This window comes from Rhipicephalus sanguineus, chromosome 6 (genome assembly GCF_013339695.2).
Source record: "Rhipicephalus sanguineus isolate Rsan-2018 chromosome 6, BIME_Rsan_1.4, whole genome shotgun sequence".
Classification (NCBI taxonomy): Eukaryota; Metazoa; Arthropoda; class Arachnida; order Ixodida; family Ixodidae; genus Rhipicephalus; species Rhipicephalus sanguineus.
In genome coordinates this window covers 167,382,584-167,395,607 of record NC_051181.1, presented here as the reverse complement: position 1 = coordinate 167,395,607, position 13,024 = coordinate 167,382,584, and the positions used below count along the sequence as shown (strand labels likewise).

Genomic DNA, 13,024 nt, shown 5'->3' with positions numbered 1-13,024 from the left:
AACGTTGTTCACCACCCGCAGACGAATGGCCTCACCGAACGCTTCAACCGCACGCTAGGCGACATGCTCTCGATGTACGTCGCCGCCGACCACACGAATTGGGATGTCATTCTGCCCTTCGTCACGTACGCCTACAATACCGCTCCTCAGAGCACTACTGGTTTCTCACCATTTTTCTTATTGTATGGCAGGCACTCGTCGCACACCATTGACACAATCCTTCCCTACAAGCCGGAGCTATTTCTGCCACAGCCAGACTTGCTGAGGAGTGTCGCGAGCTCTCCAAGACCTTTACTACGCATAGCCAAGAGCGGTAGAAAAGCATTCGCGGTGACACCGCCAGTTCTGCGTCTACGTTCCTTCCTGGAGCGCTCGTATGGCTCTCGGTCCCTACCACTGCACCTGGCCTCTCTTCCAAACTACTGCCCAAATACGAAGGACCCTACCGTGTCGTTGAACGCACATCTCCGGTGAACTACCTCATCGAACCCATCGACCCATCTTCGGACATGCGCCGTCGAGGGCGCGACATTGTCAACGTGGCGCGCCTGAAGCCCTACCATGACCCGCTCATAGTGACAAGTTGCTAGGTCGCCAGGGGGCTCCCTTTTCGTAGCCGGGGTAATTGTAGCGAAGCGTTCCTACTCAGTAATGGGTCGTCCTCTCGAGCGCCTTCCAGTGGGTCGTTCTCTTCTCGGAGAGCACGCTCCTCGTGCAGAGTCTCGGCCCCGCTTTGACTGTCGCTGCCGTGCGCCGTCGCTGAGTCCCCGTTAATAAACGTCTTGACAATTTCGCGTCGCGCTGCTCAGTCAGTGCCTGTTTTTACTCCATGGAACGATGCCTTGCCAAAGAGTTGTCCGGCTAGTCCGGAATTAATGTGCGATTCGAGCGTTTCTCTTGGAATGGGGACGTTCGGTAATCGCGCAGCGTCGAGATCAGCTGCTCGCCCCGGGCCCAGTTTAGGACTCCTCAAGCTAGTCCATTAGTCGGAGCAGCTTGCTTCCGCTTTGGCTGGATGCCGCAGCTGCCGTGCGGCGGCTTTTGGGGCTGGGCTACGTCATGAAACGACGGGGAGCGATTGAGTAGGAACGCTTCGCTACAATTATAATGTTCGGTGCATCACAGAGCAACAAATCAAGCACGTTACCAATGTCATCATTACGCGAAGGATCTCCTACCAACATGGGCGTCGGCAGGATTTTGCCTTGGGGGGTGCAAACCCGTCTTACATCTCGGCTGGGGAAGGGGGGGGGGGGGAGAGCTGGCATAGCTTGGGTGGGGGGCAAGTGCCGGTGTGGCTTGAAGGGGGCAAGTGCCCATTTTGCACCCCCCTGGCTACGCCCACGCTTACCAACTGATGCAGACTGTTTTCATGCATAAATTGAAAGAAGGCTGTGTATAAACCACCTGTTACACCACCTGGCAGGAAATCACTCGGCCCCCAGTCTAAACCGGGAAGATTAAAATCTCCTCCCAATGTAATGTGATCACACTGAACCGTCTCAAGAAAAGTAGTCAATTGAACAAACTGCTGACAAGTGGCACCAGGTGGTCGATAATAAGAACCAATAAGAAAACATTCACCATTATCAGCCCGCAACTTGCAAAATACAGATTCGCATTCCAAATCACAAACAATTCGAACACAAGGCAAGTCTGATCTCGCAAGAATAAATACACCACCTCCCCTGGATTCACGGTCCCGCCTAAAACAGTGAGAACCAAGGGGAAACTATTCTCTGACAAGAATCGTAGCATCGAGCCATGATTCAGTGCCTAATACTACTTCAGGCTGAACAGAAGTTAACAGCAAATGAAAATCATCAACCTTATTTTTAAGGCTTCTGCAATTGACGATAAGTAGTCTTAGTTGATGTGCCACGAAAGATTGCGACGATGGTCACATTTCAATTACGTCACCTGTAGTGCTTTCAATTCGATATCGTTTATCACCCAGGTATAGGGTATCAAATCTTAAAACTGGTTTCTCGCCTTCCTTCCTAATATCTTTTACGAATGCCCAAAGCTTCTTTCTTTTTTCTTGAACTCTACGTGAAAAATCTTCAGATATGCTGTATGCAGTCCCCCTTAGGTTATATGCTTTCGTATAGACTTTCTGACGCGTTTTAAAAGAAGCAAATCTGACAATTACTGGCCGTGTTTTTTTTTTGTTTTTTTGCATTGTATGACCCTATTCTATGGGCACGCTCTATGTTCACAGAAGTGAGCCCATGTTTCGTGCGGCACAGATTAAAGATTAGCTCCTCAGCCTGAGCATTAGTATCGCCTGCCACTGAGTCATCTAACCCGTAGAAGACCAAATTCGCACGCATTTGCCGATTTTCAAGGTCATATAATTTCCGGAGAACAAGGGACATCGCACCTTGGTCTTCTTTCTGTTTTTCCTTTATGTTATCTATTGCTATTCGCAATTCCTCTAGGTTCGGGACATTTCTTCCTAACGAAGCCAGGCGTGTTTTCAGTTCAGTTATATCAGCATTGGAATTGTTTTTGGTTTTCATCAATTGCCGACAATTTGGAAATAATTGCAGACTGTTCTTCGAGTAAGCGCTCCATCTGTGCATAAGAAGGCCCTGGGTTGCGCTCAACGTCACCCCCGCATGATGACAAAATTAACCAATAAAAGGCAGCGCTCCGAAACATCAAGAACTGCCGTCTGCGAATCACTCTGCGCGACATCTCACGATGTGAGCACTTCAACGGCAAAAAGACCGAACATTGGGGCGGAACCGGCGAAACAAAATGACACCAACCACAAATATGGTGCGAAAAACCAACCTGCGTGAGCAGCAAGAAAGAGATAAAGAGATAAATGTCATGTCGCCGGTTCCATGCCCCGTCGAAGATGTGCCGCTGCGGTCTATTTGTAGCGGTATCAAGCCGGTGGCATGATGCGAGCTTCGCGTCCGGGCCTTCAGGTGTCGCCCCCATCGAAACGACGTGTGCAGTGCAGTGCATAGAAAAGGACATTGATGAACTAGGAGAAGAGTGCGAGATAATTATATTAGGAGATATGAATGCGCACATAGAAGATATGGATGGATATACTGACCCAACCGGCAGAATGCTGCTGGATATGTGTGAAAGGCATGATTTAATCATTTGCAACAGTACCAAGAAGTGCGAAGGGCAGATAACATGGGAGGTGGGAAGGCTGCAGTCGACGATAGATTACGCACTGATGTCACATAGGATGTATGATAGGCTAAGGGTGATGAACATAGATGAATATGGTTCCAGAAGCTTGGGTAGTGATCACAAACGTATCAAGCTGAGTTTTGGAAGAGAAATGAAAATAGGAAGGAGGCAATATGAGCAACCACAGGGTAATATTTATTCAGAAAGGCAAATAGAAATAGCAATTAAAGAGATTGAGAAAGTAATCACCGAGGATACTAAAACAGTGTGGACGTACACAAATCTAACTAGACTGTTTGAGTTGGAGCTTGCTAAGGTACGAGCCAAATCAACCGGGAAAAGGAGACACAAACCCAAGAGCTGGTGGGATGAGGAAGTTAAGAGAGCCATAGTAAGACGTCAGGAAGCCTCCAGAGAACACAGGCATGCTAAACAGAGGGGTGAACCGGAAGATGATGTCGAAAGAAAATGGGGCAACTTTTTGAGCTGCAGAAGGGAAGCTTCCAATCTGATCAATGAAAAGATTAGAAGAAAGGGGGCCCAATGGATGGCGGAAGTAAACAAAAAGGATAGAAAGGCAGCTGCAAAGTTTTGGAACCATCTCAATTCTCTGAGTAATAAGACAAGCATGGAACAAAGGTTTATAACTACAGTTCAAGGGGTTAGGCTAGAAGGGGATGAGGCAATGGAATTTATAAGAACAATGATGACAGAAAAATTTAAACAAGGAAGCGATGCATGCACCCTAACGGATGAGGATAGACCAATTAGCGCAGTGGCTCCACTGGGACAACGAGAGTGGGAAAGGGCAGAGAAGAGGGTTCCTAATAGCACATCAACAGGCCCTGACGGCATCCCAATTATGCTAATAAAGAAATTAGGTCCAAACTCTAAGCAAACATTAAGAGAAGCAACGAGCAAAGCAATAATGGATGGTGAAGCCCCCCATGGGTGGAAACTAAGCCGGATGAGCATGATCTATAAAGGAAAGGGAGACAAGGCTGATATAAACAACTACCGTCCTATAACAGTGACATCAGTAGTTTACAGGCTGGTGATGCAGATCGTAAAGGAAAGACTACAGACATGGGTGGAGAATGAGGGGGTGCTGGGGGAACTACAAAATGGGTTCCGTAAACGAATGAGGTTGGAGGATAATCTGTTCTCATTGACGCAGTGTATTGAAATAGCGGAAAAAGAACACAGGCCCCTGTGGCTGGCATTTCTAGATATCAAGGGAGCTTACGATAGTGTGATTCAGGAAGACTTGTGGAGAATACTGGACACACTTGATGTGGAAGATGGAATAACTAATCTTTTAAAGGACATCTATAAAAGTAACAGGGTAGTTATAAAATGGGAACAACAGGTATCCGAACCTATAGAGATACAACGCGGGCTTCGACAGGGGTGTCCCTTGTCACCTCTGTTATTTATGCTGTATCTACAAGGATTAGAAGCTAAATTAGAGGGGAGTGGACTCGGCTTCAGCCTCTCTTTTGCCAAGCAAGGAAAACATGTTGAACAGTCATTACCGGCATTGATGTATGCAGATGATATAGTATTAATGGCCGACAACAAGGAAGATCTGCAGTGATTGATAGACATCTGCGGTAATGAAGAAGATAGGTTAAATTTGAAGTTCAGTAGGGAAAAATCGGCAATCATGATTCTTAATGATAATGAAGGCAGTGAGCATAAGATACAGGAAGTCACGCTGGAGATAGTGGATAAATACAAATATCTGGGCGTATGGATAAACAACGGGGATGAGTACCTAAGGGAGCACGAAAGATACGTAATGACTAAGGGCAACAGGAATGCAGCTGTAATGAAAAATAGGGCACTGTGGAACTACAATAGGTATGACGTTGTGAGAGGGATTTGGAAAGGGGTAATGGTCCCAGGTTTGACGTTCGGCAATGCGGTCTTGTGCATGAGATCAGAGGTTCAAGCAAGATTGGAAATTAAACAACGTGGCATAGGTAGGCTTGCTTTGGGAGCACACGGGAATACCCCAAATCAGGGGGTAAAGGGTGACATGGGATGGACATCGTTCGAGGGCAGAGAGGCTAGCAGCAAGATAGAATTTGAGGAGCGATTGAGAAAAATGGGAGAGGAGCGTTGGGCTAGGAAAGTTTTCAGCTACTTGTACATGAAGAATGTTGATACTAAATGGAGGAAGCGAACTCGAAAATTGTCAAGCAAGTATTTAGACAACAGCAGAATACCAAGCCAAAAGGAAACATCGGTTAAGAAGAAGGTGAAGGAAACAGAGAGGGACATGTGGAAAATGGGGATGCTTATGAAATCATCACTGGAGACCTACCGAACTTTCAAGCAGGAAATTGCAAAAGAAAAGATCTACGATAATTCTCGGGGTAGTTCTCTGCTGTTTGAGGCCAGGACGGGAGTATTGCGGACCAAGACGTACCGAGCCAAATACGAAGGCACAGACACGTTATGTAGTGCGTGTGGAGAGGAGGAGGAAACGGCTGAACATTTGATAATGTTCTGTAAAGGGCTTCACCCTACAGTCCAAGATAATGGCGCGGAATATTTCAAAGCATTGGGGTTTAGGGACAGTGAAGGCAAAATAGACTTTAAACGAGTAGAAATAACCAGGAGGAGGCTAACCGATTGGTGGCTACAATCAAGGCACGAGTGAATTGCAATCCTTCAATACATAGTGATAGTACTTAACTTTATGGCTAGGTGGCGTGAGCCGCCGCCCGATCTAAAGGGCACAGCCGTATACATCCATCCATCCATCCATCCGACAGCGCACCGCCGGCAGCGGTAATCGAAGCGCCATGTAAGCCTTTTTTTCGCCGATTTTATTTGTAAGACTTCAGATCAATATGTATGAAAAACCGTTTCTCATTTAATTTTAGGCTGCCAGAAGCGTGTATAGCGCGAAGGCTAAGAAGATTTGAAAGTGACGCACTTTTGGTGGCAGCGCAAACCAGAAAACAGTCACGCCGCACTGGTAGCACTGGTGGCCGTGCAAGGGACGCGGATATTTTCATATCAGTTATAGACAGTTTGCTGAATACTGTGAATGAAGTGGTGCAACATCTTGAGCAGCAGAAGTGCAGAGACTTTAGCGGTATACCTTTCTTATACCAACGAAGGCTTCGTGCAGTTCGGTGTATTTATCATCCAACGCTGGACAGCTTCTGTGCTCCGGACATCTGTGGTGGGGCTATGCGTAGTACGTACCTTCTTTGCATATAAATGCTTATGCATGCATGTTATTCACTGGTATACATGCTAAAACGCTACTTACGTGTCGTTCGTTTTGTGTAAACATCGATGCAGTCGCAATAAAATAATTTATTGCAGCAAGTTTGTGTGATCAGCGTTGTCATTTCGCTCGACCTGTATGCGGCAGCGGTTTCTCGAAACGTACTGTACCTTGGTTGTGCGACGATCTCGGCCCCGTCATCGGGTGCCAACGAACCAGTGGGATTTAAACAGAGCGGAAGGCGTTGTGCGCGCTGAGATTTTTGCGATCGGATGCTTCCAGCGAGCTGTCGGCTGCGAGGAATTCAGCGGCCTGTCGCAGTCGTCCGCTGCAGGAACACGCCATTACTGTCGTTCGCGGGCAAAAACGGTGGGTGGCCTTTTCCGGAGACCACAGACGCGAAGAGCGAACAAAGGCGGCGTTCGCGCGGCTCGGGCAGATTCCCGTTGTGGTCGGGTGCGTGGATGGTACGCTCATCGCAATCCCGAAGCCCCATGGTCTGAGCTCCGCGGACACGACGCATTACATGTCGGGGAAGGGACTCTACGCATTCAACACCACGATCGTGAGTATTAGTCATGCATTGTATGCGTAGCGAATTGTTTCATTTATATCGCTTAAACTTTCCGCTTTACTGAGGCTGTTGCAACTGAGTATAAGTGGGAGCGGTATTTTCGATCTATCCAGAACGGGAATTGGTTCGTTTCAGGGCACTTCGCTTAGGATAAGCGATGAAATCATGTGACGCGGAGTACACTTTGGTTCAGCGGCCTGCACAGTGCATAATATTTAACCGTTGCTCGTTCGCCATGTGTACCCGAAGCTTGATTCTCGATTTGTATTTGTTGAGATTAGCGCTCCCAGAATGTGCCGTAGTATGTCCTTATTGTTCATTGTCGTGATGGACGTTACATGGATCAATACATGGATGGATGAATAAACTTTATTTCGGTCCCTCGGAACGCGCCCTAGCATGTATATTAAATACGCATTGTTTCATAACCCTTTTTTCAGTCGAAGTTTTTCGTGTTGTAGATATTTTGTGATACATTGCCTTAAACATACAGCAGTAATTTGGTTAAAAGGCTTTGGTGGCTGGAAGATGGGTTGTTCCAAGCAGTAAACATGCAGACTACCCTTTGACACTGCATTGTCCTCGTTTTAGAACGTATGGTACAAGTCCTACCCTGTCGATGATTTGTCCATAGCTATGTTTCAACAGTCAGTAACAGTGAAGACAGATGTAGTTACATTAACATAATACCCAACATTGTACCCAAGGTCATTTATGGGTACAATTTTGACTGAATTGAATTCTGCAGACATGTGATGCCGACCTCTGGATGTCAGTCCATGTTTCCTGGGGTCATGTCATGACTAGTGGGTATGGCGGGGGAGCCCTCTCCGTCAGCACCTGGAAGCAAAACTTCGGCTTGCTTGGTAAGTGCTGTCAATGCTTGCCACATTCAAGACGTTATCACTACAGCTGTCATGCCGACCTCGTGCAGGAGACTCCAGCTATACATTAGAACCGTGGTTCCCGACACCAGTGCCCGGACGACCAGCTCGTGGCACCCCTGATAACCACTACAAGGCCCACACCGCCATGCGCAATGTTGTGGAGTGGTGCATCGCTGTAAGCTTGTGCACAGCTGCTCAAGCATCATTGCTGCTTGTGCAGCTCTGCACGACATTGCGTTGGCGGCACATGAGCCTGTTCTCGAAGGAAACGATGACGACACCGACGATGCTGACTGCTGCCAGCAGCAGCTGAGCTACCACCACCACCACAACGGGAGCCAGCAGCAGCGCAACCGTGTAGTGAACCTGTTTCGAGAACCACAGGGCCTGCATGCTTGAGCACCTTTGCAGAGTACGCCGCCGCCTGCAACGACCTCGGCAGCATTGTGTGGTGCGTGTTTGTCTTTGTTCATTGTGTTTGTCACTGTGTTTTTTTTTTACTACACTTCAAATGTTTGCTACACATATCAACGAAACAGCGTTCTCCTATCAATGAATAACCCCCTTGAATAGGTTGGCAAAAAATGTGAAGCTCACCCTGACTCACTCGTGAAATATATTTTGCTCTTGGGGCTCACTCAAACTCAGACTCACCAAAATTTTCCTCAAGCGGATTCACTCGGACTCAGGCTCACTAAAATGTTTTCACCCGGACTCGAACTCACCAATGTATTACTCACTTGGACTCACAGCTCGATCTGAATCTGAGTGAGTCGACTCATGAGTGAGTTTGCCGACCTATGCCCCCTTGTCACACAACGCCATGCTGATGAAATGCTTCGACCAGGTTGTAAAATATGGCGCTTCACACTAAGCACAAGTGAGAGCTCAACTGTGAATGGCACATGGTGCCATTCACAGCCAAAGTGGTAACCGGAAAAGGCTGTTTGAATCAGGACAGCAAGATGCGGTAGCTTTAGTGCAACAAGAATCGTGCTTGTAAATGAAGTGAACAACAAGGGTGGTGTCAGAATTGAAATTTTATTACAAGTATCACGAGCAATGCACATAAAAAGCAAAATAAATAAATATCCTTTAAATTTAATGTCAAGGAAAAGAATATAAAAGTAGCTTCCTTTTATAATATACAAATGGAGTTATTACAAAGTGCCTGCTGCTCCTCTGCAACAACACACGCGTCTCGCAGCACGAAAGTCATTGTATTACATGAAAACAAGGCACAGTCGAACCGGTATTAATTGAACTCGCTAAAAAATGCAAGTTGTTGGTTGCTGATATGTCTTCCTCTATTATTGATTTCTGTTTGTACCCAATCCTGTTATCTAAACACTTCTAAGCAACAGAACACGTATTCGTCAACTATTTTTTGGTCTTGCAATATTTCAAAATTGTGCAACCTAGACCTTTCACAAACGCTTTTCTTTTTTTCTAGGATGTGTAAAAATCGATAGAAAACGTACAGTGTGCCACAATATTCTACACGTATACACTATAAACATAAAGATACACTACAGTGCACTATGTGCATATACTACAAAATTGCTCAATGCATGACTTTGTATAATGAGATTTTAAAAAATGACATGGCAAAACATGATTTATAAATGAAACCACACTGTGCTATGCACATGTACTACAAAACTGCTGAATGCATCACCTCACACGATGAGATTAAAAAGAAATGACATCGCAGGACACGATTTACCATTGATCTACACTTTACTATGTACAATGAAACAGCACATCAGTGCTTCTGATATGCAGAAAAAGAAAATTAACTGAAAGAAAATTGCAGGGCACCATTGAAGCAAACCAGCGTATCATAGCTCGTGATGTGAACAAAAATAAATCTACATATATGTACAACTAGTCTTTACAAATCACTGTGCAGGTGCCTTCCGCTGCAATGAGGGCCCGGGCGAGGGTACCAACGCCTTGCAATTTGTGGACCGCGTCACCGAGAAGTTGAACCTGGCGCAGCTTTCCAATGATGCCTGGCCCTGCCGCCTGGTGTTTGCGGCTAGTAACTCCAGCGCCTCGGCCTGCCGGTTGCCCCCATCTCGCAGCTGCGGCATGAGCTGGAAACCAAGAAATGTGTTGCCATTATCATCTATAAATTTCCTGCTACCGACTCTTCGCTGGAAGCTTCTGTTCGTGAAGAGTTTCAGTGTGTGCAACAATTTCCTCTGTGTTGAAAATCCACTGACCCAATGGCATCCATGAATGGTGCTTGGTTCACCGCACAACCAACGCACTTCGTTTGGACAGACCAAAGCGGTGCCGGAATTCATTTTCGCTCATCTCATCAAACGCATCTCACACCTCTAACCACCTCTGCATGAGAAGCAACCAAACAGCCCTTTTCAGGGCTACACAATCGTTTGCCCGGCTTTACGCGATGACTGACACAATCTCCTTCCGAAACCCTAGCTGCTGCAGTATGCAAAACATACAGCAAGCAGGTGTAACACAGGTGCAAACATGTGCATTTGTGTATGATGGCTATGTGAAGAAGTTATATAACGAGCTTGCTTTTTGAACAGTATATTTAGCAATAGCACATTTTCAGTTTCACTTTTGAAGCAACTGACAAAATAGGGAAACATTTCAAGATGTTGAACATTTTTGCAATGCTACGTTTTTGCTACATTTCACCATAACTGCAAGGCAGGACACCTGTTTATTCCATCTGACAGTTATGCATACAACTAACTAGCTCCTGCAACCGTTTGCCAAATTTTTTTCGTGCAGCTTTTTGTCTTTATGCCCACAGATGTCATCTCTTCACAAACATATGCCTGCACGCATGAGCATCACCTGTGAGCATGTAACACCATCTACAGTTAATCAAAAACATCAGCGAAACTTACGAGTTGGGGCACGGGGAAGATCCTGGGCCACATCCTCTTCAGCCACACCAGCAGCAGCTGGAGCAGGGCTCACCTGTTATAGTAAGAAGTTTCTTGATTGACACGCTGAGTGCAATAAGAAGTATGGAGTGGAAGTGGACAATAGCAATGTTTTAAGTGCGAATGCACTTTATAAGCGACCCTGTGTCCGCCGTCCCATAGCAACGGCGCGAGCAGCGGAGAGGAGCGTCTGTAGCAACGGCGCAGCGACGTCACGCCCCACGTGACTGCGCGCGCTCCGCCCTCCGCTCCGTGGCTGCGCGCGCCCCGCGCATTGCCTGTGGTGATGAAGGCCGGCGGGGAGACGCCGAACGAAAGCGTGCGAAGCGGGCCGAGCACAGCCGAGCACCCCGAAGCCGATCTGGCGCGGGGACGCGCGATGCCTGAGCGAGCGCGGGCCCTCGAATTCGATCGGCCGGGCGCGCGCTTCAAGCGAGACTTCCTGGACCGCAGCTTCGGATATAGCTGCGCGGTGTGCGATCGACTGTGGTTCGACAACAACCTGAGCCCCATGTCGGGCGTGCGCAACGCCGCCAACAAGTTGAACGCGTTGCGGCAGTTGCGGGTTCTTTGGAACGAGTTCGGAAGACAGATCATCATCATCAGTAAAATTGCTTTGCACTTAAAAACGGCCAGACCTCCGTGGGTCGGCTGGCGCGTGCTCTCTCGCTGCCGTCTCCTTCGCTCGGCTCTGCAGTTTAGTCGCGCGCGCCCCCTCATAGCATCACCCCGTGCTTCGCACTTCCTCATACTCCCCTTCGGGGAAATGCGGGTTTTTTTTTTAGAATGTTTCAACAGCGGCATGCTATGACACACAGACTTCGGAGAGAGGGGTGGAGGGGGGGGGCAAGCCTACTGGCTACGCACCTTACTCGACTCGAGGGTCTGAGAAATGGGTTGTAACACGTAGGGTGCTCTAATGAGCTTCGAAATATAGTTCGCGGCTGTTCTTTCGTCATCACCGCAAATGTGGCTGTGTCGCATTCTGTTCTGGGCGGTGCAACGTGTTCGCACCTCAGCTAACGCGGCGGTCGGGTGATCCACTCGATATTGTTTGAAAAAGTAAAACTAACAGCGCGTAATGGCTCGAAGCAAATGAGCCCACTTGTTCGCAGCATACAAGTAACAATGATATTCTAAGCCAGTGCTTACCGATTCAGACCACCCGAACTCTGGGCCTTGCACACTCGTCTCTGTCGAGCACGACACGGCCGCGGTAATCCGAAATCTGGCCGCCTCGGGTGCCGCTGTAAAGCACAAGCGGGACGTGTAAGATGACCGACCACAAAACAATTGTGCTCGCACTCACCTCTGCTGCCCTCGGAGTTTGGCAAGACCCTGCTGCGAATAGTAGCGCTCATTCCTCCATCGGGCCTGCCACTGCGCTCTGGTGTTACGCGCAGGGAATTCTTCGTTCAAAAGCGCTACTAGCTCCTGCCACATGTCGTCCCGGTCCTCCCTTGTGAACGACGGCTCCAGCGGGCACGACAGCGTCGCGATCTTTCACAAAAGCCAGCAGAAGCTCCTTTTGACGATCCGACACCCGAGAACCAACGCAGACGTTGCGATCGGACGACATTTTGAAACTACGTCAGCCGCTACTTTTCTCTTTTTTTTTTTTTCGCGTGCGCGACACCATCTAGCGACGACGTCAAAAAAAAACTAGCATTATTAAATATCATCACTCAAAGCTATTGATGTTTGAAAGAGTGTTTGAGCTTGAGAAGCAAAAACAATAATTTTCTGTGCGGCTGCACGCTACAGCTGAACTCTCCGAGCACGCCGTGTTAAACTCTCAACGAAAATACGTTTCACGCAAAGTTGCATTCTTTAACTATTATACTGTGCATTAAATAATCGAACAAAAAAACGTTGAAAGCACTTTCAACACGTCTTACACTTCAAGTAGCCACAGCCAAGCCGGCCAAGCCTGGCCACTGCGTAGAAGCAGCAGCACACGCTCGAAAACGCCGTACTAGGGTTGCTCTGCGCTCGTACAGTGCGCTCACTCCCGTGTTGTGAGACATTCGTACTACCAACGGCCAGTTGCAACAATGACGTCACAGGCAAGTCTTTTTTTTACTTATTGAACGCATCAAATTCTACGTCACCAAACGCGATACTATCGCCTTTTGCGATCGTTTGAGAATACGGGCCCTGGGAAACTCGTTGATTGTTCCGTTCTGTTTCTCATGACACGTTAGCGAATTTTTTAAAGTGCGAATGC

General features: G+C 47.6%; 2 protein-coding genes across 2 annotated transcripts; one reads left to right on the top strand and one right to left on the bottom strand.

The window, feature by feature from the left end:
* The first annotated feature begins 6,759 nt into the window (after positions 1–6,759).
* LOC125759060 (uncharacterized) lies at positions 6,760–8,262 on the top strand. Its single transcript, XM_049417302.1, has 3 exons — positions 6,760–6,971; positions 7,729–7,846; positions 7,915–8,262. The coding sequence occupies exons 1-3, from the start codon at positions 6,933–6,935 to the stop codon at positions 8,178–8,180; spliced, it is 423 nt and encodes a 140-aa protein (XP_049273259.1). The 5' UTR covers positions 6,760–6,932; the 3' UTR covers positions 8,181–8,262.
* A 627-nt stretch (positions 8,263–8,889) lies between these two features.
* On the bottom strand, positions 8,890–12,349 carry LOC125759059 (uncharacterized). Its single transcript, XM_049417301.1, has 4 exons — positions 12,107–12,349; positions 11,950–12,044; positions 10,759–10,831; positions 8,890–9,966 (listed from the first exon to the last, which is right to left on the bottom strand). The coding sequence occupies exons 1-4, from the start codon at positions 12,156–12,158 to the stop codon at positions 9,755–9,757; spliced, it is 432 nt and encodes a 143-aa protein (XP_049273258.1). The 5' UTR covers positions 12,159–12,349; the 3' UTR covers positions 8,890–9,754.
* Between the last annotated feature and the right edge of the window lie 675 nt (positions 12,350–13,024).

Coding starts and splice junctions, on each gene's coding strand:
- LOC125759060 (XM_049417302.1), top strand. CDS start 6,933: ATGTCGGGGAAGGGACTCTACGCATTCAACACCACGATC. Junction 6,972..7,728: donor ACGCATTCAACACCACGATC/GTGAGTATTAGT, acceptor TGAATTCTGCAG/ACATGTGATGCCGACCTCTG. Junction 7,847..7,914: donor GCAAAACTTCGGCTTGCTTG/GTAAGTGCTGTC, acceptor GACCTCGTGCAG/GAGACTCCAGCTATACATTA.
- LOC125759059 (XM_049417301.1), bottom strand. CDS start 12,158: ATGAGCGCTACTATTCGCAGCAGGGTCTTGCCAAACTCCGAGGGCAGC. Junction 10,832..11,949: donor AGTTCGGGTGGTCTGAATCG/GTAAGCACTGGC, acceptor TTACTATAACAG/GTGAGCCCTGCTCCAGCTGC. Junction 9,967..10,758: donor TCTTCCCCGTGCCCCAACTC/GTAAGTTTCGCT, acceptor CTTGGTTTCCAG/CTCATGCCGCAGCTGCGAGA.